This window comes from Octodon degus, unplaced genomic scaffold, assembly GCF_000260255.1.
Source record: "Octodon degus isolate 3935 unplaced genomic scaffold, OctDeg1.0 scaffold00006, whole genome shotgun sequence".
Lineage (NCBI taxonomy): Eukaryota > Metazoa > Chordata > Mammalia > Rodentia > Octodontidae > Octodon > Octodon degus.
In genome coordinates, this window is record NW_004524582.1 from 29,768,277 (window position 1) to 29,792,441 (window position 24,165).

At 54.2% G+C, this 24,165-nt stretch overlaps 1 protein-coding gene across 1 annotated transcript in view; it reads right to left on the bottom strand.

Annotated features, from left to right (window-relative positions):
* Positions 1–125: 125 nt before the first annotated feature.
* Crmp1 (collapsin response mediator protein 1) overlaps positions 126–24,165 on the bottom strand; it is a 59,624-nt gene continuing 35,584 nt past the window's right edge. Inside the window, exons 7-14 of the mRNA XM_004624578.2 lie at positions 18,797–18,865; positions 17,684–17,804; positions 15,148–15,304; positions 11,548–11,689; positions 10,872–11,042; positions 3,082–3,261; positions 1,765–1,930; positions 126–1,249 (exon numbers count right to left, since the gene is read on the bottom strand). Of these exons, the coding sequence (XP_004624635.1) occupies positions 1,158–1,249; positions 1,765–1,930; positions 3,082–3,261; positions 10,872–11,042; positions 11,548–11,689; positions 15,148–15,304; positions 17,684–17,804; positions 18,797–18,865 (1,098 nt within the window). The 3' untranslated portion in view covers positions 126–1,157. The remainder of the gene's footprint in view (positions 1,250–1,764; positions 1,931–3,081; positions 3,262–10,871; positions 11,043–11,547; positions 11,690–15,147; positions 15,305–17,683; positions 17,805–18,796; positions 18,866–24,165) is intronic.

Below are 24,165 nucleotides of genomic sequence, written 5' to 3' on the forward strand. Positions count from 1 at the left end.
GCGTAGAGGGAAGGGCCACGATGCGGCGTAGAGGGAAGGGCCACGATGCAGCGTAGAGGGAAGGGCCATGATGGGGCGTAGAGGGAAGGGCCACGATGCAGAGTGATCATACATCAGCTCCCACTCCTGACAGGGATGCGTTTCTGACCCTGCGTGCTGCCAACTGCTGTACGCTACTGAAGAACAATACCAGACAAAGAAGGCCCCAGTCAGGTCAGCGGGCAGTTCATTTTCTTTATTTTTTTCACAAGCTTTGAATTCAGAAATAAGAGCCACAACAAATCATTAGTAAGTAAAAATGGGGGTGATTACAAAGGAAAACTGTACAAAACGTTAAAAATCTGACTGCCAAGTCCACCTCCTCAGAGGGGACAGGGCAGGGCACCCTGGGGCAGCTCTCACCCCACCGTTCGCAGCCGGCATGGGGATGAGCGTCCCCTGTGAACCAGGCCTGGCCAGAAGCCCAGAGCTGGCTAGATGGACACACAGAGCGGAAAGACATCACGACAAGTCGGGGTGTCACAGAGACAGGAGTCTGACACAGGACGGGGGTGGTGTTTCTTTGAGACCAAGTGGAAGGGGTCCCCTGCCATCCTGAGAATTCACAGATCTCGGTGGGGTGCGGCGCAGTAGGGTGGGTGGCTTCTTCTGGGGTAGGTGGGCTGGGGGCATTCGGTAAACAGCTTCGTTTCTGAGCCTGGGCATCGGCCCTGAGGGCTTGAGGTCTCCGCGTGGCGTCTACAACAGTCCCTGGTGGCCGGGGCCGCACTCACAGACTCGCATACACAGCTTAGAACATGCATCAAACTATCCTAGGTCACTACAGGTGCAAAGGAACCGCCACTCACAGGGTCGTGGAGCCGCTGGAGCCACAGTGGGGGTCAGTACAAGACGAGGCTAAAACCTGTGGGTCACGAGGGAGGGGAATGGAAGCCACGCTCCGAGGCTGACTCGGCCTGAGCACACAGCTGTGGGCAAGGGTTTCCAAGCAAACACACCACACTAGGACCACTTCTTCCTAAACCAAAAGAGAAAGGACATCATTCAGCTCCCCCCATCGGTACCAACTAAAACTGTGGGTTTCAAAGGCAGGGACAGGAAGAGGGATGGACTGTGTTCCCGGAATCCTTCGCTCTATCCCGTCTGCTCCTCTGTGGTCAACCGAGGCTGGTGATGTTGGAGCGGCCACCAGGGGGCGCCACGATGCGGTGGCCGGTGCGCCTGGGGTTGTTGTCGTCTATCTGGGCACCTGGGGGAGAGAGCCAGACGGTCACTGCTGGGTGCGATGCATGCGGGGACCCCAGCTCGCCTCGGGCACAGCTCAGTACAGAACCCACTGCTCCCCTCTGTCCCCTGGGTCATCGTCCTATGCAGCCCTGCTGCTCCTTCTCTTCTGGTCACCCCAGAAGGTGACATTCCGGGGACAGGTCAGCAACCTCCCTGAGCGCCTCCTGTGTGCAGCCCCCTGGCCTTAACAGGATCTCAGAGGCGCACAGACGGGGTTTCCTTCAGGCACGTGGGCACCACATCCTGGCATCCTGACACAGTTTTGTGGAGGCTTCTGCTTCCTCTCAAAAACCTGGGATCACCCCACTGCACACTCAGGGCCGTCGTGAGAATGAGGTGCAATCGGAATTGTGGGGGCGCTTCGGCAAGCCAGAGGAGCAGGCTGAGGCCACGCCCCAGTGAGCGACAGGCACACAAGGGGACATGTGCCTAAAACTGTCCTAAGCCAAGGCCCCGGGGACCCTGCCGAGCGCCCACCTGACAGGCTGAAATTGGACTGGTGGAGGTTCCGGATAGGCGGCGGCTGGTGCTTGGAAGGCGAGGACTTGGCAGAAGGGGCGGGAGTTGCATATTTGGGTGTGGCGGGCACCTCGTACACAGGACCGTCGTACATTCCCCGGGAGACCCCGTGCAGTCCCGAGACCTGTGGAGAAGCACGGTCAGAGAGGTGGCTGAGCCGAGTGGCATCTGTGTGCTTTCTGCACACTCACATGGCGGGAGCCTGCTGAGTAAAGTCAACCACGCACACACTCCCACTCATGTGCACTGCACGCCTCACACACCACACGCGTGCTAACACATGCCATACTCGTACACACACAACGTGCACACGTACACATGACACTCATATCGATGCATTTTTAAATATACACATGCATTTCTACCCACATGGACACACAGATCCACTTAAGAGGATCCTAAATCCACATGGGAGAATGGAGAAACCATTGCTCTCCCCAACCCGACCAGCACCAACCCTCCCGGCCGAATCCCACCCACCGCCCCCAAGACCAGTCCTTCTCTCAGCCCCAGTAGAGCTCCACAGCACACCATGGCTCAGCACTGTTGGATGACAGATGATTCCAGACGGGATGGGAGTGGGAGCTGAGACGGAGCCAGTGCACCACCTGGGCTGCAGTACCCTGCCTCCCGAACCCAGACTTGCCCTCAGGAGCAAGCGGGGTTGCAGGTTGGAAAGTGGAATAGGAACTATTCTGTAGGAGAGTGGCTGGCCCAGGGCTGCTGCAGGCTGGGAGCTGCGAATGTGGCCAGCTGCCTAGGACAGAGCTGTAGGTCGTGTCTATGCCAAGCCTCCAAGAACAGTGTCCAGGTGCCTTTCAGGGCCCAGCAGGAACCAGTGACAGCAGATGACTCTGTCTTGACCCCAGTCCTGACTGTCCCCTCCCCTCTACAGTGGGCAGGTGCAGCCTCAGTGCCTCCTACTTCCTGGCTGGGCCTGTCGCTGTGTTCTGTACCCTTCTCCTGCTTCCTGGGCTATACCTCCACCCTGGGCGGCCAGAGCCAGGGGCAATGCAGGCTCTTCCTCACCTGGCCTGGCCTCTGCTCTGCCCAGCCATGGGAGGGACCTAGGGGCCTCCCTCCCACATGAGAGCAGGCATCTGCTCTTCCTGAAGCCTCTGTCTTCCACACCTTGCGTTGACAGATTCGGAGGGCTGTCCGGGCCAGATAGCGTCCTGAGGCCCCATTGTCGCCACTGCCACACCCTGACCTACTCTTCTCTACATCGGCCATCACCCCGACACAGGACATGGCTCTGACCTGCCACCCACAAACCTTGTTGCGGATCTTGACACGCTGATAGAGGTGCTCAGGGAAGGGCTTCCGAGGGATGAAGCGACCCATGCCCTTGTTGACGTTGATGTTGCCGTCTTCGAAGACGATCTTGCCCTGGCTGATGACCACCAGTGGGGAGCCGTGGCACTCCATGCCCTCAAAGATGTTGTACTCTACCGCCTGTGGTCCAAGCACAGGAAAGCGTCACCTGCCCATGCCCCCCAAGGTGCATCTCCGCGTGAAGTGCATCGCTCACACAGGTGGTTTCACAGCACCAGGGCTGCCCAAGGTGCTCATTCCTCTCCTGAGGCATGCACTTTGGGGCTGTGTATTTCTCAAAGTCTACAGTGTGCACAGCCAACACCCCCACCAACCACGTCGGTTGCTGGTGGTTCTATGGAATCAAATTAATCCGTTCTAGAATTCTTGATTCACATCAAGAATGTGAATGGTGGCAGCAGGATGGCGGCTCTGACCACAGTGGGCATCCCTGAGCCAATGACCAGAGATTACTTTATAGCTCACAGTCAAACAGAACAACCTCTGCTCTTCTACATGTTGTACCTCACTTCCCTTCAGAGCTGTCATTCTTAAAAGGTTTCCTTTCTCTTCATTTCTGTGCTTACTCTTCGGTCCCTTTTGCTTCCTATTATGATGGAGCAGGGGAGAGAGCAGGGCATCCCTTTGGAGCCAGGTGTCCTTACGCAACTGCTTGGCAGCTCTGCCTTCCTAATTGTAACTCCCTCCTTGAAGCAGCCCAGATCTGGGCTTACACAGGCTGTGTAGTGTATCTTACTCACTTGGGTACCTAATGCCCCCTCTTTACTTCATTCCTCTTTGTTCAGAAACCTTTTGACTATTCCCACCTTTGCCATCAAGATCTGGTTTTTAGTTTAAAAATCCCAGTCTGTTGACATTCCGATGACTTAAAACATATACCTTAAATTAGAAGGCAGTGATGTAGTCACTGTAAAGAATCTTTTTAGTGTTAAAGTCCCTGCATTTATGTAAGCTTTGAGTTTTTATTGCTGTTAGAAATAGGAGCTTGGTTTCCATTCCACTTTCCACCGTGGTCTTTAATTAGAAGCAAATGCTATTGGCTCACTGTACTGACTTCTAATCATCTAAGAGATTCTCTTACAGTACGTGAGAATTGTAGGTGTGCACGTTGGGTTTTCAGGCCAACAACCACATCTGCAAGCAGCTGCTAACATGCATCCCACTCTGAGATGGCCGCGGCCCAGGAGCCAGGCTCCCAGGGCGTCTGTATCTTGAGCATTTGCTAATCAGGTCCTTCCTGAGCCCCGAGGGGTCCGCCATGCAGCGCTGAGTACGCCTGCGTTGCTACCATGTGGACCACACCTGCTGCAGGAGGTGCAGGAGCCAGTCATGTGCCCGCCACTGGAAGTGAGCCCTGGATTCCCACTCAGCTCCTGCGGCCAGAGCAGGCTGCAGCTCCTGTTCCGAGAGGGCCCTGCCATGCCGCACGCCTACAGCGGGGCTCTCAGGAGGCTGGCGCTGCAGTCCTCACACACGTCGCACTTTGTGTTTCACAGCTGCATAGACTCTCACAGCCCAACCACCTCCTCTGTTAAAGGCAGTGCGGGATCAAACCCGCTGGCCTGGCCCATCTGCAAGCCCAGCACGTGGTTCCCTCCCGGGGGGACAGCCATGGTGGATTCTGTTCTATCTTTCAAGTTGCAAGTCAGCAACAGCTTCATGAACAGAAAGCAAAACAGCCACACGGTGAGAACAGTTCAGCTAGACAGGAATGAATCGTCGATTCTGGTGATCGGCTGCATTATGCTAAGGGAAGGAAGCCAGCCACAAAAGGCCACACACGGTAAGAGTCCAGTCATAGCAAACACCCTGGGTCAGCAAATCCACAGCCCAATGGAGCAGCTTCAAAGATGCAGAAGTAACTCAAACAGTGCCCTGGTCACCAACAGAGGGGCAAACACCCTCTTTGAAGAAAGAGTGCCTCTCCAGTAAGTGGTGCTGGGACAGCTGAACGTCCAAATGCCAAAGGCAAGAATCAGGCCCTTGCTGCTCATTACGCACTAAACTAAAACCAAAATGTGTCAAAGATCTAACTATCAAAAGAGAAGCCCTAAATGTGTGGTCCTGCCCTCCAGAACAACGGAACTCTGGAAGCCATAAGTGCAGGCAAAGATTTTATGAACAAAACGCAGACCACAAGGGAAATGTTACAAAGAATCAGCAAATAGGGTCTCGCTTTCTTATCTGTTGCACAACAAAAAAAAATCAAGAGAACAAAGAAATAACCCCTGAGTGGGAAAAAAAATTTGCTGGCTGTTCCTTAGATAAAGGACTAATCTCTAGAATATATAAAGAGCTCAAAAAGAAAAAAAAATCAGTCAGTTTAAAGTCCAAAAATGGGCATCTGAGATGAATACAAACTTCTCCGATGAAGAAGTATAAACAGTAAATAAATACATGAAAATAGTGTTCAACATCGCTGTTCACTCGAGATGCAAATTTTAAAAATGCCGAGATTCCATCTCATTCTAGACAGAAGAGTTGTTATCAAGAAATCAAATAATAACAAAGCTGGCGGGGCTGTGGGAAAAAAGGAAGCCTTCTCCATCATCAGTGGGAGGGTGGACTGGCACCACCACTGGAAATCGGTGTAGCGATTCCTCAAGAAACTAAAGCTCAAGGTTCCATTTGACCAAGCTGCTTCTGGCGTCTTGCTGAAAGAATTAAAAACATCATTCCACTGCAATATATACACACCCTTTTATAGCGAGCGGCACAACTGGTAACAGCTAAATCTTGGAGACAGCCCAAATGCCACCCACAGATGAATGGATCAAGATGCTTTTACACAGTGGAGTGCTTCCTACTCAGTGAGAAAGAAGGATCAACTTGAGATGCTTATAAATAAACAGTACACTGGGAGACCGCACTCAAGTGAAATAAATCAGACATGTGTGTACAGCTACTGCACTGTTTCTCTGGTGTGAGACACCAGAAGTGTAAACAGGGACCAGAGTGGATGCTAGATATTATGAAATAGGACAGAAATGCTCAACTGGGAAGGGAAATGGGGAGGGAGAGAAAAGAAGACAAAAAAGGGAGAAGTGGAAACACAGCTTTTGTAAATGAGGAGGGGAAGAGGGATTGAAGGGTGGCTAAGGAAATGGGGAAAAAGAAGAGGAACTGAGGTGAGTCACGTGCAGGTACACAGGCCCTGCAATAGGCGTGGGCGCTGTGTTATGTAAAGTGTATCGATAAAGAGACAGAGACAGAAAGACAGAGGCTGGAGAAATTATCTAAACAGTTAAACAAAAGAGTTAAGGGTTTAGGTACTTGGATGATAAAATTATAAAACAAAACTGTAACTACTTGTAAAAAGTCAAGATTTCATTACCGGATTCTATTTGGCCAGGACAGCGATGGCTGCAAAAATGTTCACCTGAGAAAAATGAATTCAGCTGTACATTGTTTAGTTTGATTTTCTGGAGGTTGTCATATTTAAAAGTAAAAAGTCTTTCCCTCCAAAAGGAAGTAAGGAGGGAGGGAGGGAAGAAGGGAAGGAAGAAAGGGAAAGAAAGAAAGAAAGAAAGAAAGAAAGAAAGAAAGAAAGAAAGAAAGAAAGAAGAAAGAAAGGAAGAAAGGAAGAAAGGAAGAAAGGAAGAAAGGAAGAAAGGAAGAAAGGAAGAAAGGAAGAAAGGAAGAAAGGAAGAAAGAAAGAAAGAAAGAAAGAAAGAAAGAAAGAAAGAAAGAAAGAAAGAAAGAAAAAAAGAAAAGATTGGTTAGCAGCTGCCAGGGGCCAGGAGTAGCTGGGGACAACCGCTAGGGCGTGCAGGGTCGCTTAGGGGGACAACGAAACGTGCAGGAGTTAGTGACTGCACAACCTCTGGAACGCAGCAAGTCTGCTGCGGTTTCACTGACTGAACTGGTAGTATGTGAATTATATCTCCATTATAAAAGTTAAAATACCAGCACATGATACAAACACATCTGCATCCCCGGGATGCAGCGCTCTGAAGCAACTAGGTTCTCTACTACAGTATGAAAGAAGCTGCGCCCTCACAACAGAAGAGTTTAAACGTTAAGCACTTTTTGACTGTTATAAAGGAAATTTTAACTTAAATACAACAGCTGATCAAGAAACAAGTGTATTTAAATTGAAAACATCACTACCATAAAGACAGAGTGCCACGCACGCCCCTTGCACTACAAACACACTTCTTCTTGCCCCTGTCTGAAGTTCTGGAAGGCCTCTTTCCTGTGTATCTTTATGAGATGTGATCAGAAATATGGTGAACATGCTGCCGTGCACCATCCAACAGCAGGACAGGCTTATAAAAACGATGCCACATCCTTGCCTGCCTTAGTCACTGGCTCAGGCTCCATGTGACTTCTGGCTCCTGCCCAAAGTCAAAATGAGTGTGAAAGGAAAATGTTTAGGACATCAATTTAGGACATTGAGGCAGGCATGACAAGACAGGAAAGAGGATGCCAGCGCTGCTGCTGAAAGCGGTGAGAACCATGGGGTGTTTGGAGCAAAAGGAGGTGTCTGGAGGGAGATTCCTGGCAATGTGTATGTTACTGTACCAAAATATTGAAAATTTAAGCATGCACACTACTTTTGATAGCACCTCTGGAGACAGACCTCTGCTCCAGCATTTCTCCCTCGCATTCGGAAAATCATTACTATCCAGCAGCGTGAATGACCCTGCCTGGGGCACAGAATGGGACAAAGTCCTCAGATCAGCTGTCCTGTGGGATCCTGACCTGTCCGCTTCAGTAAAGACAGAGCAGACCCAGCCAGACACAGGAGGGGCCACCTCCCTGAGTTGACCTGACTGGAAAACAGTGACTTCCCAGGGGGCACCCACAGGTGTGGGACAGACTAACGGGTCGAACCATGATGACACCTTGTTTGGAAACAGGGTGGCTGCAGATGTGACTCTAGGAGGGGCTGTCCCGGAGCAGGGTGGCCCTGAATCCAATGACTGCAGTTCTTACAAGAAGATGATAGGGGCCGGGAAGATAGCTCAGTAGAATAAGCGCTTGCCTGGCAAGCTCAAAGGCCTGAGTTCAATCCCCAGTTCCATCAAAAAAGCACACGTCTGAACTCCAGTCACGCCGCAACATCTCGTATGCCGTCTAAAAAAAAAAAAAAAAAAAAGATGACAAGGCACAAGGAGAAGCCCTGTGGGGACAGAGACAGACATGGGAGTGACACATCTATAAATCCAGGAACATGGAGGACTGTAGTGACACCACAAGCCAGGGAAAGAATGGAGACCAGGTCCTACCCAGAACCCCTGGAGGGACCGCAGCCCAGCCACCTTGAGTCTGGAACTGTGTCCTCAGAACTGACCAGGGACACTGCTGCTGTTCAAGCCACCCAGTTTGTGCCACTTCACTAACGCAGCCACGGGAGACCAACACACTTCTCTCCGTGTCCATTCTGTTACTGATTACGCAGCCAAATCTGAGCAAGGATCAGATGCGATGTGAGGATTCGGTGAGAGGACCCATGCATCAGAGAGCTGAACAGCACGTTCCTACCCTCGGCATGGGGTCCCAGTGACACCTGGAGCCGCAGAGCCAGGCCTCAGCCCTGAACACCCACTGGAATAATCAGAGAATGCGGACCTGTGTGCCCACTAAGCTGCTTCCCTTTGGTCCTTGCCTGAGCCTTGGGGAAGCTGACTTGGACCTGCGGGCTCCTCTCCACACTGCTCTCTGGATCACACCTCCCAGAGACCTAGGGTGTAATAGGCTGAGGTGTCACAAGGAGGTGTGTTGCCCTGGCCACTCACCAGGCTGACTACCAAGACCCCTACAGCCCCACGAGAAGTTTCTTGGAGCTATGTGGGGCCTTGGGTCACACTCAGGCTCCAGGACAAGGGGTTCCTCCTAAGACTCCCCATCCATGCAGTCGCACCCCCCTCCACCAGGGGGCATTGGGAGCCCTGAGCACTTTCACAATGAGATTCCCCCCCCCCACACACACACACCACACACACTGTGTATGCACTGCCTCCAGCCTGGGCTCTTTAATAAAACTCCAGGGGGCAGGGACTAGACAGTGGCCTCCTGGCCCCGCAGAGGAGGGGCTGCACGGAGCCCTCGAGGGACGTGAAGGCATCTTACAACATCTCTGCATCCTTTGTCGGTTCGCTGGATGGGCTGAAATCAAGGGCAAGCGAGACAAAGTAGAAGCAACCCAGTCACAGCTCTGGGCGCCCGCAGAATGCAGAACAGTGTTCCTGCTACGCTTTATACCTAGATGACCCCAAGGGCCCCTGTGCTCGTAGCCGGGGCTTGGGGAGGGGAGGGGTCACAGCGCTCACAACTGACTGCGGTTAGGATTGGGGCTCGTGAGAAGAGGCGGCACTAGGGGGGGCCTGGGGCGGGGCCTGGCAAGAGGCGGTCCTGGGGGCGCGGTCAGGTGAGGAGGCGGTCCGGGGGAAGGGCTTGTGGGGAGGGCGGGTCCCGGGCGGGCCTAGAAGGGCTCCTCCCTTCTCTCAGCTTCTGCGCCCCAAGCTGTGAGCAGCTCTCCTCCCAGGCCCCTCCGCCCTTTGTCCTGCCAACTATGGGCTGAAACAGGAGCCAACTTCCACCTGTCCTTCGGGGTGTGGGTATTGGGGTACTGTATCTCAGCGATGAAAGTGACGCGCCATCCCCCCTGGGCCGGGCTCCGGCTCGGGCACCCATATCCGCCCTCTCCGGGCGGCCAGAGGCAGAGGTCACATCAGCCGAGCAGAGGTTTCTGATGACCAGACTGGGCGCCCTCAGGCTCGAAGGTGCCGTTGGCGTCTTGGCCTAACGCTTCTCTCCCCTGCAGCCTGTAGTCACAGCGGTGAGGTGAGAACACGCGTGGGAGGTTGCACGCAAGAGCCTCGCCACAATCTCCGGGAACTCCGTGCGCGGGCTCTGCAGACAACCAGGGCTAGAAACTGCATTCCGCCCAGCTACTCCCCTTCTGAGTATCTTCCCAAAAGTGTTAAAGGCAGCGTGTCAGAGCGATCCACGCTCGCCCATTTTGATAGCAGCACAACTTCTGTTTAATCTTAGAAGTGGCCTTAAAAAAATTTTTTTTTAAAAAAGTGGCCTTTACCCCATCAATAGCCAAGTGAGTCAACAGACACCGTGGAGCACTGCGCTGCCCCATGGGAGACAAACTGGAGTCACTGGTGGAAGATAGATGTGCCCTGAGACCGCAGTGTTAAGCATAATAACTCAGACACAGAAGCTTACACACCGCATGGCTCCTCTTCCACGAGAGACCCACGTGCACATGAAGAGTGACGTAAAAGACAGATAACAGGAAGCAGAGAAGGATCTTTTGCAAATGGGAAAGGGGTCAAGTCATGGAGGGAGGGGACAGAGGAGGAGCCGGAGACACAAAAAGAATGTTTTGGTGTCTCCTGGTCCATACCTGGGAGACACATAACAATGGGATATCGTCAAATGTGTTCTCCCCAAACACGCCTTTGGCCCTTGGGCTTTTCTAGGTCACCTCTAAGAATGTCATGCAAAATTCTAAACACTTCAATCCTAGGCACACGTAGGTTAAGCTGGGTAATGTGCACATTCCAACTGCCCGCAAGGGATGTGATATTACATTCTGTGAGATCCCAGATGCGGTGCAGTGAGGCGCTCCACGCCCCCTCTGCATCTCTCCAGCTGTCATGCTAGAGAGATCGAGGAAGTTCCTCAGCTGTTTCTAACCAGAAGTTTCTGAAAGGACTGCAGAGGAAGAGCCCTCCATCCACCCGGCGGAACCCGGCCATGCCAGCACTCACCGACTTGTGGCTCTTGGCAGTGATGGTCTTCACCTTGTCAGGGTCCCAGATGACCACATCAGCGTCGGAGCCCACAGCGATCCGCCCTTTCCTCGGGTACAGGTTGAAGATCTTGGCTGCGTTGGTGCTGGTCACAGCCACAAACTGGTTCTCGTCCATCTTGCCCGTAGCCTGAAGGTAAGGGATGTACATGAGGAGGCGGGGCAGAGCTGAGCCCAGCAGCAGGCCCTGCAGGGGGCGGGTACCCTCTCCTCCCATTGCTGGAAAGATGCCCGCCAATAGGGCACTCTTCCGGCCTCCTCACTGTGGGATCTGGGGACATCTGTTCAAGGGCTCTGTGACAATCTGTCAGCGCCATTTGCCTTGAGAGTCACAGTAAATAAAAACCTCCAGGCTGAGGTCAGGGACCTGAGAGCCACCAGGGACTCCACGACAGCAGGATTCCCTCAGCTCAGTGAGGCCCCAACTTCAAGCACACGGGCGCACATCCGGTAGCTCTACCTACCAGGGAACTGGGCCGCCACTCAAAGCAAAGTGTTCTTTCTAAGGACAGTGGCAGCACCTGGGAGCACAAAGGTCCCTGAGTTCCTGCTGAACCACATAGTCCCCTACTGGGATGGAGACCTGAGGACCTAGGCTGTCGCTGGGAGCAGGTAGAGAAGGATCGGGGCCTTACCACTGCCTTGTCCCACACCACGGTCATCCGCTCCTCTATGCCATTGACGCCCTCGGGGATCAGGGTGAAGTTGTCCTTGCCCACCGCCTTCTGGGCAGTGCTGTATGGACAGTGGCTGCTGCCTGTCACCTGCAGGTCCCCACTGGTGACAAAAGACAGGTCAGGCTCGGTGCCCAGCTTGCTTTGAAGGTCAAACCAGATTACAGGCACTGGAGCAGGAAGTGTAACCCCAAGGCCCAGGAGGAGGCTTGCGGGAGCTGGTCAGTGCGGTGTGGTATTTCATTTTTGCTTTCTGATTTAATTTAAATTATTTTTTTATTCTATTTCCTTTTTTGTTTCAGTACTGGTGTTTGAATCCAAGGCCTTTGCACTGAACTACGTACCTAAACTTTTTAAACTTATTTTCTATTTTTATTTTCACACAGGGTTTCAGATACACCTGTGTATCTCAGGAGTCAGGGACATCCTGCTGTGCTCTACCTTGTGTCCCTTTGTGTCACAGCCACACATGTCCACATCTGTCTTCCCAGCCTGACACTGCCGGCTAAGGGCAGCTGCTGTTTTTGTTCTGGGCTTGCAAAGCAAAGCACTGTTCTGTGGTGACAATAAAGTGACCCAATTTCCCAGGTTTGCCATTTGTCCCCCACAACTTTAAGAGGGGAGAGGACAGTGGCACAGCCCTGTGACTGAGTGCAGGTTGAGGCTGAGCTCACTGCAGAGCTAACATGGTTGATTCCTGTTTCAACTTGAGAAGTTTAAAAGTTTAACTGAGTGACTCGGCAGGGAGCCAAGGTCCGCACTTTATAAACCTCCTCCTCCTCCTATGTAAAAGGGCAGCAGGAGATGGCATGAATGCTATCTCCAACCTTTGGGAATGGCTTATGGGAAGAGCTTGGAAAGGCTCTCAGATGCTGGGTGAAACTGTAGAGCTGGAGCGCTTTGGGCTGATCTCTAGAGTCTGGTCAGAGCTCAGAAGACCAGTAGGCGGATGGAAATTCTGCCAGGACAGACCAGGCTGGGGAGGTTCCGGCGGGACTGCATCGGCTACTCCAGATGCCATGCATTATGACTTAATAGACCGTCTACACTTTGCTCGTGTCCAGAGACTTTGCCTGACACTGAGATTAAAGGTGGGGGCCTGACGAATTAATCTGGCAAAAGCAACTGCAAGGCAGTTGAATGTCTTGGGTGTGGCATGGCTATTGTTAGGGGCTTTCAGCCAGATCTTTGTTGAGAATCAAGAGCAAAGAGCCCAGCAGGTTGATTTAAAATGTGAGTTAGACCAGATAGGAAGCCCCAGTAAAGCTGTGGACTGCAGAGATAGAGCTGAGGACATCTCAACTGCTGAGAAGCAACGAGAAAATAAAAGACGGCCTGAAGACATCACAAGAAGCAGTGAGTCTCGGCCATTTAGTCTCAGAACTTCAAGAATGAAAAACTTCACTCCAACAAGAAAGCCACAGAGCACTGTGCTCCAGAATGGTGGCATAAAACATTTGCTCCTCAGAATTGGATTCAGAGTGCGGAGCGGTCCAGGCACTCGACCTCTACAGCCGGGAGAGAGGAAAGCTTGGCTACTGCGCCAGCTGGCGTCAGACCCTGGCATCATCCACATGGTGCTGGCTTTGGGGACATGCCAAATGCAGGAGTTGGGCTAATGTTAAGAAGGCTTTCACCCCAACTTCAGAAGGCCTGGGAGGCAGGCAGTGTGCAAAGCTGTAAGAGTAAGGCCAAATGCTCAGTGGAAACCCCAGAAGTTTGGGGAAGCCAGAAACATGGACCATTTCAGAAAACCTGCAAGGAGGAAGCAAAGCCAGCCCAAGAGAGAAGCCATGTGAGCTACACGCACAAAACCACAAAAGCCTTGGGAGCTCACAATTTGTCACAGACTATTTCAGATGACACATGTGCACACCCTGAGCCTGTGCAGGAGGAGGGCACGGAGGTGGTGCGAGGGCTACATCTACCCTGGGAGGGTGGAGCCTGCTCACACTATGAGGGAGGCTTTGCTTTTGCTGCTTCTGCCATCCTCTGCTGCTCTGGCCTGTTGTCCCTGTGCCACGTGCCACCCTGCCTTGGAACCAGTTGATTATGGATCAAAACCCACAGACTGTGAGCTAAATAAACCTTTCCTTCCTTCATTTTGGGCATTGGGTATTTTGTCTCAGCAGGGACAAAAAAGGAACCAGCATGAGAGCCCAGGACACGCATATGTCACCGGAGTCCTCAACGCATCCCGAAGCCACACGCATGCGTGCGTCCAGCCACACGCTGCACACATTTGCTGTGTGACATAAGGCAATGGGGGTGCAGCCACAGGAAGGGAGACAAGGCCCCTGTTCCTTAGTTGGCACTCATGGGAGGGCTGGGGGCTTCAGGTGACGGACAGAGATGACGGATGGTGTCACTGGCTGAGAGCAAGTGCCAGGCCTGGGGATGGAACAGACAGGCAGGAAGCACTGGGTCGGCTGTTCTAGGCTGGGTGGTCGGCAGACACCCACGGGGCAGGGGCCTTGCAGCAAGGACAGGCAGGCAGCAGAGGGCACGGCACACAAGGCTCTCGAGTGCGGGCAGGTGGTGGCGAGTGCCACACTCGGGTTTAGGGTCAGCAGGGGCCCAGTGGACACAGTGAGGGAACCGGGTAAAGGGGGCTGGGGAGGGGACTCGATCACTTGAAGCCAGTGGGGGAGAAGACCCCAACACGCCTGCCTTGAGGGCGTCACCATGACAGAAGTCACTGGAGGCTGATCACAGGGCAGCCTTAGCCCACCTGCGCCATGCCTGAGCCTGTCCAGGAGCCACGGGGAGCAGGCTGCAATGCAGGAGCTGTGACGCGGGCAGAGGCGGTGACACGGGGTGCACATGGGTACAGACAGGCTGGGGAGCAGAGACAACAGAGGCTGGAGCCCAAGTAGCTCTCGGAATGTGCTCCAGCCTGGACCAGGACACTGAGCGCCCCAGGGGGCCTCAGCAGCAGGTGCTGGGTGAGCCCTCGGGTGTGCAAAGAGTCAAGATTTCTCAACATGTGGGGCCAAGATGCCACCCGGGGACACACCTGGCTCCTCCTGCCGTCCTATCCGTGCGTGCAAGAAAACTCCTACACATCCAAGTGGTCCCTGGTCCACCTCCTCCAGGAAGCCTTCCGTACCCTCCCACTCAGCCTCAGAGCGGGCCCTTGCCATGGCCAGCAGCCCCTCAGGCCGGCTGCCGGGAGGCGCAGGGTGGAAGTGGCTGCACTTCTACACACTCGCGGCCTGGTAGCTCAGCGACAACAGCAGACCCTCCTTGAATCTTAAATTATTTGTTTGTTTTGTTTCACAGCAGTGGGATGATCACAGGTTCTCTGCAATGAGCTATGTCCTGTTCCCTTTTTCTTATGTTGAGATAGAGTCTTAAATTACTAAATTGTGTAGGCTGAGCTCAAACTTGCAACCCTCCTGCCTCAGCCTGCCCACACAGGGTGCAGCCCTGGCAGGGCCCAAAGCCTCAGCCTGCTCCCTGACGTGTGCAGCACAGCCGACGGGCCCAGCTGCCCATGCTGCACCACCGCCCCAGCAGTCCCTGGCCACCGCCCCAGCTCTGCACCCCCTGGGCTCTCACCAGGCCAGCAGCGAGGTCAAGTAGTCGGGTGTGGTGGGGTCCGGGCTCAGGGGAGGGGACGTCACAAACGCTGCCGCCTTGGCCCAGTTCTTGCTCCAGTAGTGGGTGCCATCTGTGCCTAGGCTGGCAGCAATGGGTTCGCCAAACACGAGGGGCCCTGGGGACGGGGGACACAGGCAAGCAGGTCACACATAGCACAAGGCGGAGAGAGCGCGGGCACAGGACAGGGGCATAAGCCAAGCGGCCAGCTGTCCTTCACGGGCAATGCCGCGACCTCAGCCTGTCCCCAACAACCCAGGAGCATCCTGCAGCCACAAATCCTTGGGGATACGTGATGCTCACAAAGTCAACATGCTGTCATCACTGCCACAGGACACAGAGCTGCACAGCAAGCCAGGCATGCCAGCTTTCCCTCAGCAGGCGGCAGCAGCCGCAGGCTCCCAGTGGTGACAAGCACCTTGCACACATGGCCCACAGTCCGTGCACTCTCCCAGCCCTGCCACGCTGCCAGGGTGGCTGGGCCTGGGCTTCAGCAGCCCAGCTCTGCTCACCATCGTGGACAGGGAGCAAGGCCACCAAGAAACCAGCCTTAAACTGTTAAATAAAAATCCACCCACGGGGCCACCGTGCTGCCCAGTAGAACCTGCACGCCTGAACCCCCCAGCTGCTGCCACATACCCACCCCATGGTTCCTAGAACGGCTCTGGGCCTCAGCTTTCCTACCTTTACAAAGGGATTTTAAGAACGGAACCAATTCCAGGTGAGCTGAGCTACTCTGCCCCACTCAGCACTTGCCACTGGAAGCCCTAACTCGAGCACGGGGGCCCCAAGCTGCTCTACCACCGTGTGGCCAGGGACATGAGAGGGCACCACGAGAGCACCTCAGCTGCGGCTGCTGAGTTTGGACTGAGACGCGCCAAGTGAGAGGCGCCGTGGGTGGGTAGGAGACAGCACAGAGAATCAGCAGAGGTGCAGCTAATGACCCTTCAGGCTGAGCTCCAGAGGGAGGACAGATTTAGCCATTTTACACATTAACATTTATCTTGCAAGGCTGGGTTCTCAGGAGGCAGGAGCAGGTCGGGAGGGACTCCTACGGTCACCATGAGAGTGGCTCTGGCTTCCGTCCCACCACGAGTGCTTGCCTGAGCTCCTGCCCTTGTGATGCCACCTGTCATGTTAGGACGCAGCCCTGGGTGGGGACCCTCAGAAGCCAGCAGTTGAGGACATCTAATCTTAGGCTGCTTCTTCTTTTTTGCAGAACTGGAGATTAATCTCAAGCCCTTGCGCTTGCTAGGGAAGCACTTATTCCACTGAGCCAGCTCCCCATGAGCTCAGTGAGCCTCTGCTGTGTGTGAACTGCCTATCCTTGGGTGTTCTGGTGTAGCAAAAGAAAACAGGCCCCAACAGCACCACTCTGCACTCGAGGCCTGGGGCTGGCTGGGTGCAGCGGGCCTCACTGCCAAAGGCCTGAGGGCACACAGCGAGTCTCCTGCTGAGAAGGGCCCTGGAGCAGGCCCTGCAGCACCCCACAGTCCTCTGCTCCAGCTGGATGGTACTCTGATCCCATGGGGGTGGAGCAGCAGAAGCAAGAAGTGAATAAGGACCAGGAGGTGACAAGGACACTAAGTAACACCCACTAGGTGCGTGGGATGTCCCAAAGAACAAAAAGAATGTCACTGTGTTATCACAGCCAGGCAGCTGGTAGCCAAGACCAGCACTGTTGCCCCTAGAATCCCGACTCTGGGGGAACATCTTCCTCCTGCCCAGCCCACAGTAGCAGTGGCTCACTGGGAGGCCCTGGGCGGGATCCAGAACAGCAGGCCAGGATGAAGTGCTGGAGGTAGACCAGAAGGAGGGCAGGCAGGACCAAAGGCCCTACAGCTGGCTGGCCCTGCTCACCACAGAGGGGCTTCCCAGCTGGCAAAGCTCTGCACACATGGGGTCTCATTTGACCCCACAGCCAGGGACCATTACCCCAGCCACCCACAAGGAATCTGGGCCTCAGCACAGCCAAGGACTGGCACAGGGCAATAGGGCTGGCACATGGACACACCAGAAGTCAAACCTCAGCTGCCCACGCACTGTGCTGCCCCCTCACATGCCACCCTCCCTCGAGAGTGCCCTTGAAGTCAACTTGAACCTGCTGTGCACCCCCCTCCCAGCACTATGTCAAGTATGCTTAACTTTCAAGCCTGATTGGCCTGGGCTCCACCTATGCACAGTAAAGCTCACTACTTGGTACATGTGGGTGGCCACGGAGGGGTAACCTTGGGCACTGTCTGGTGCCTCATTCCCTCCTCCCTGGCTGTCCTCCAGTTCTGCTTTCCAGCTGCCATGAGCTAAAATCTTGGTCCCCTGCACCCTTCCACCACGAGGCCCTGCCTTGGAGCAGCCCACCACACACTGGGTCCCCTGAAACAGCAAGTCAAATAAATCTCCCCTCTAAACTGCAGGTGCTGGGTATCCTGCCCCAGAAACAGGACAGCTGGCAGAAACCGGGACCTGCTGCCCCCCCAGCAGTAGGAGCGGCGCGTACCCTTCTTCCTCGCCAGCACGATGATGTCCGCAGCGCTCTTGCTCATGACCTTGGTGATGTACACAGGGCAGTTGATCCGACCCGCGATGGTGATGGCCCGGAACACGGCCTCAGCCTCCAGCTGGGAGCACACAAGCGCAAAGGTCACAGAAGGCGGGCACGAGCACCACCCACCCGAGTTCCCAGGTCTTCCCTCAGTCAGTCTTTAGATGTTCTTTAAATAAATGAGGTCAGAAAGGAAATCGGTCACATCAAGGGAAGGTCACGTGGTAAAGTAATGCACTTGCTCCGAGGGCCGGGAGACAGGACTGTGTGCTGTTAGGCTTGCCGGAGATCTCCTGCCTGCACCCCCAGGGGAGAGACTCGGGTGGACATGACGTCAAAGGCCCAGAAATGGTCTCTATGACAGCTACGTTCAGAGGCCCAGGTAATGAAAGGGTTGGTTGGGCTTCATCTGTGGCTCTGAGGACAGCACACAGCACCTGCACACTGAGCAGCATCCCCAGCCTTTCATTTGTTCACTTTTTAAAATTCTGCAACAAAGTCTAGGTAACTCACTGAGTTGTCCAGGCTGGTCTCCAACATGAGAGCCTCCTGTCTCAGCCTCTTAGACCACTAGAATTACAGGGTGTATCAGCGAGCCTGGCTAACCGGAGGAGTGTTTGTATTTAATTTCAATCTGCGGTGGCCATTATTATTTCAAAAGCCTGCTCTCTGGGGTGAGGCCACTGGTCACATGCCACCGTGTGACAGCAACATCCATAGGCTGCCAAATGCAGTATGCACAGTCCCTGGTTGCTAGGAGCCAGCAGCTCCGGTGTCCCGTGGCCCAGCAGTCCACAAGTCTTGTTCAGAATGAGATGAGGACACTGAGAACATCTTCACCCAGGGGGCGCTGCCAGGGTGACACCCATCACCAAGCAGCTCTGCACATGCGCACACACACACACGCATGCACACACACACACTCACTCGTGCTCATGCGCCAACACACTGGCACCCCAGGGCAGGGAAGCCCCTTTCGATTCTGGAACATGGGCAGCCAGGGGCGGTGACTTCCTGGACACAGCGGGGGACAGGGGCTCTATCCTCCTGCCTACCAGGGGTCTTTACCTCTTCAGGTCTGCTCAGAGCATGGCCCTCCGGACCTGTGATGCCCATCTCCAAGATCCGCTTTTGTTCCTGTGAGACAGTGACAAGTGATGGGGTTACAGAAGGGCACAGTGGGAGGAGTCACCTCCAGCCCTGGCTTGAGGGAAGGGGCGGCTGAGGCTGGGTAGGAGCTGTGTGGGGTCTAACGGTGGAGGGTGGTGCGAGCCAGGGCCCCCAGCCGCGCCATCCACCCTCAGCCACCCCTGTGACCACACGCGCCCCTGCCTCATCTCCGTCTCCCTAGGGCAGCAGAGGAAGCCAGGAGCTGAAACTGAGTACGGCTTGTCCCACTGAAGCTCCTGTGGAGGTGTGATCGCCACCCTAACAGAGTTGGCAGGTGGTGAGGTGATCGTGGGATACTCATCCTTGTCTCTTTATTTTTTATTTTTTGTTGTTATTGGTACCAGGGGTCGAACTCAGGACCCTGCACTCGCCAAGCAGTTGCTTATGCCACTGAGCTATTTTTTTCTTATCATTTATTTATTTATTGGACACATGGTCTCACTATGCAGCTCAGACTTGCAGTGACCCTCCCATCTCAGTCTCCCCAGTGCTGGGATTACAGGTATGTGTCACCATGCACAGTTCTGGGGCTGGCACAGCATGTGGTACCAGGGATCAAACTCGGGTCTTTATGCTTGCCAGGCACTTAGACCACTAGGCTATCTCGCCAGCCCTCACCCTTTTCTTGTGCAAGTGACTTTCCACTCAGCAGTGGGTCAGCTCTTTCAGGGCTGGCCTGTTAGGAAGCCCCTGGCGCCGCCGGGTGCTTGCACACTCGCTCTGCCCCACCCACACCCTACTGCCCCTGCTCCCTTCCCACAGTGCAGGGAGCAGCATGCAGCTCTCCAAAACCAGGACCCAAAGACAGACTTCCTTTATTTATCCCCAGCCTCGGGTATTTTGTGACAGCAACAGTAAGCAGACTGAGACGAGGGAACAAGAAGCAGAGCTGGGCTACCGGGATGTCTGAAAATGTGGACGTGGCCTTAGAGCTGGTGATGGGCAGACACTGCAAGAGCAGGGGGGAACAGGCAGGAAAAGCCTGGGACGCCCTCCTCCTGCACAGAAGATGATCGCGGAGAGAGCTTGGAGACCAGAGCTGGGGGAAGGTGAGGATCCCTTAGAGACTGGCTGAGCGCTGCTGACCAGCGTGCCGGTGGAAACACAGCATAAAAGGTCACTCTACGAGATCTCAGGTGGCAACGAGGACATCACCTCGGCAGCCGGCCAAGAAGTTACAAAGATCCTGAGTGTTGAGCATCCAGGTCCTCCGACTAACGGAGGGCAGAATTTAAAAGCGATGAACTAGAATTTCTAGCTAAAGAGTGCTAAGCAAGAGACAGAAGCAGTGGAGCGGTTCCTTTTTACTGCTTGTGCCGAGGTTAAGGAAAAGGGAATTACTCCGAGGCAGAATTCATCATTTCAAAGGGAAAGAGAGCATGCGAAGCTGGAGAAGCCGCAGTCGGAGCCCGCACGGAACAAGAAGCACGGTCGGCGGAGGAGCCCCGGAGTGCGTGTGGGGACCCGGGTGGGGCCGCAGGATGCCCTGGATGATCACGCTGCTGGGAAAAAGCACCCGATGCCTGAGCCAGATGAACGAGGGCAAAGGCACACGGCTAGCTGAGCTGGGTCTGGCCGCGTGCTGCCCTCCCCAAGCCCAGGCTTGCGCACACTGCTTTCTCTTCCACTGAGATGCTGAGTAAGCGCCTGAGAGCTCCTGGCTTGGGTGGCCTGGGGGCTTCTTCTTGTCCCACAGGCTCCCTAGGGCTGGCTGCTCTCAGTGAAGAAGGGGCCCCTGACCCTCCTGGAGACTGGTCTGAGTCTCGTCTCCAGGTAATCCTTCCGCCTCTGTGCGCTGGAGGCAGTTGCTGTGACAAGTGGTGGCCCACGAGAGGCAAACCTGCTGCTGCAGATCAGCAGAGGCGACCAGCCTGCCCAGCCTGGGAAAACAACAAGGACATCTGGCTTCTCAGCTGGCAGGGCACACAGGCCGCCACAGAACAGCCCACGGGGAGGGTGAAGGTCAGGCTGATCAGCCTGGGCGCTCAGAACTGTCTGCTCCTCCCTTGGCTCTTACTTTTATTCCTCCTGTTTTGCCTCAAGCATGGGCTGCACTTTAGGAAGAAAAAGCAACAGTTACAACTTCTCTTAAAAACATCTGGCTACCAAAGAACATCGGGACAGTGCAGCCCAGGGGTGAGATCCCAAAGAGACTGGAATCAGGAACACAGAGCCGGCGGCCATGCAGGGACCACAGAGAAAAGTCCCCAAAGGCCTATCCGAGATCTGCCAGGTCCCCTCAGGGAGGGCAGCATGGGTCCCTTCCAGCTCAGGCCATGTCTCAGCTCCTGCACCCAGCCCTGGCTCAAATGGGCCCCAGCCCCACAGGGTGATGAGACCTAGCGGGGTCCCTGTGGGGCGGTCCCTGCAGGTGCCTGGAAGAGGAGAGCTGCAGACAAGGCTTCAGTGGCTTCCACCTAGGTTTCAAAAGCTGTCACCAAAAGCCTAAAGGCCCAGGGAGAAATCTGCCAGAGCCAGGGTGCCCCAGAGAAGCCCTGCTAGGCCACTGCCCTCCCAAGCCGTGACAAGATGGGGTCATAGGTCTGATTCCACCATTAGGAGTTCATGCCTGTGCTGTGGGCTCTGAGTTTGCTTTGGGCCAGCAGCCCCTCTCCTGAGAGCACAGTTACCTCACACCTCTTGGACAGGGCTGTTCAGCCTCTGCCTGGTCCACCAGCTCTTAGAAGTTTGGATCTTGTTTCCAATTTCACAGGCTCCCAGCTGGAAAAAGTTGGCCCTGAGGCTCAGGTGACTTAGAGCTCAGACTTCAGAGTTGATGCTGGGACAAGCTGACTCAGGGACCATTCAGGTGGATGAAGGTGACAGCCTGGACACAGCTGGTCCTCTCCAAAATGCATGCCAAAGGCCTGGGCCCGTAGGTGCAGGTATGGCGCTCAGGCTGTGATAAAGCGAGCTCCCTTGGGTTGTCCTCACAAGCTCCTTTTTTTTTTTAAGTTTATCTATAAGTCTTTCTTTTTTAAATTTTATTTTATTGAGAAATAAATATCAATGAGACACTTACCAAGCTGATTAATAGGACATTTTCAATAATTAATACATTGCACATTGTTATCTTCTCGGCGGTCATCCACTGCACAAGAAGCAGCCAGGACATCCCGTCCAAACACTACTCCTACAAATCCTTCCTCTCACTGAACCAAGCGAAAGCAGCCGTCCATCTATCCTGACTATTCTGTATATACAAATACAAAATGGTCCTTCCTCTGTATCCCCCCTCTCCAGCTCAGTCCTGTCAGAGATGGGGATTCTATTGGCATCTAAATAATATAGGTACAAGCTCCTTTTTTGTGCAACTGTTCCCTCCTCCAATTCTCTTATTTTTGCAGGGTGAGATATTAAGGATTGAGCCCAGGGCCTTTACAACAAGTTATATCCCCAGCCCTTTTTAGTTTTTACTTTGAGAAAGAGTCTTGCTAAAAACGCTGGGCTCAAACTTGGGATCCTCCTGCCTCGGCCTCTCAGAGCACAGGGATTCCAGGAAGTGCACACCATGTCTGGCCTCTCTCCCAGTTCTCTGTCATGTATGGAGTCTGCGGCCCCCATCAGAAGCTGGGCAGATACCAGCACCGTGCTCCTGGGCCACTGGAACTGTGAGCCAAAATAAACCTCTTTTCTTTAGAAATTACTCTGTCTCAGGTATTCTGTTACAGCAACAGAAAAACAATCAAGACACAGGGCTCTAAGAAATGAGCTTGAAAACCCACCAGCCACCCTTCCAACCTGAGTCTCCTACAGGGCTCTCCTTTGAGAAGAAAGGTGGCCTTGGGGGCATCGCACGGATGCTGACATCTGAGTCCTCAGTGGAGTCCAGCTCCAGGCCCACCCATTGCTGTATCGAGGTGGGCAGGCTCTCTGGGCCTTAGGCCTGCCACCACTCAGCCTCCCACATCCCCTTCCCCTGATATGTCTGCCTTTCCCGCAGGAAACCACTGCTCAGACTCATCCTGTAACCTTGAAATGGTTCCCTGGGCCGCTGACCCAGATTCAAGCCCGCCACTCCCGAGGCCTCCTCCTCGCCCTAGGAATACTTTCTTGCTTTTTAAATTTAATTTAATTAATTTATTTATTTATTGCGGAACTGGGGAATGAACTCAGGCCCTTGCGCTTCAAAGGGAAGCGCTTATTCCACTGAGCCATCTCCCCGGTCCCTTCTTGCTTTTATACATCACCCAGATGCCAGCTGCAACACTGCTAACTTTTAACTCCCCCCCCCCGTTCCGCTGAACTCTCCCTTCTCGGACACACCCCAACCAGGAGCTCCGGCCCCAGCAGCCTGGAAATCATCACAATTCTGGGTGGATTGTGCACCCGCAGCTGCGAGCTCGAGTTCATCGTAGGCGCATGACCTAGAGACACTAAGGCCCAACAGCTGGGGCGGGTCTAAGTAAACGTGGGCATCATTTCAGCTGCTGCTGCTGCTGTTTCTAAAAGCATCTTTGGAGACTGTTTACAAGAAGATTTTACGATGCAGAGAAATCTGTGTTGATTCTATTTCTGCAGGGAGGGAAGGAAGGAGAGAGAGGGAGAGAAGAAAATGATGACATGCTGGGGAGAACTGGAGGAACAGGATGCCTGTAGCATAAAACTCGAGGCTTTGCCCGAGAGACCGAGCGGAGAGCAGACTTCTGGCCCCTGAGCTCAATTGCGTGATAGAGCCTCCAGGACGCCCGGAAGGGACTGCGCATCCGGGTCCTTCCGGGCGAGGGGAGAGGTCAGTCCAAGCAAGGACTGCTAGGCCAAAGCAAACAGGAGCCAAGGGCTTTGAAAAACTGCTCTCAAATGTAGTACACTGGCAGGTACCAGCACTCTCAGAGAAAGCCAGGGAGCGAGCTGCACAGTTTTCAGGAGGACCCAGAAAGATGCAAGTTCAGGCCTGCTATTATAGTCCACTGTAAAAGACCATTTATAAACACTAAAGTGGGAACAGAGTGTCAGGGCTCTGGGGAGCTCCTGGCCGCATCCCTCAGCTCCCCCAGGGTAAAGCAAGGCTCATCAGGAAGAGCTCTGTGGGTGTCTTTCCCCCAAGGGAGTGAACCTCACTGAGGCTCATCGGAGTCCCCCAGAGTGAGGGAGTGGCGTTAGCAACACACAGGCAGCTTCAGCTAAATGAGCCAAAGGTAAAGGCGAAAGAAGGCTGCGAGGCCCCAGAATCCCCCTGGGCAGGAAGCAGACAGAGCAAGACCAGCGGCGAGAGCTGGCTTCTCTCACAGAAAAGATGCAGGACTCGGGGGACAGAGCCGGAAGGC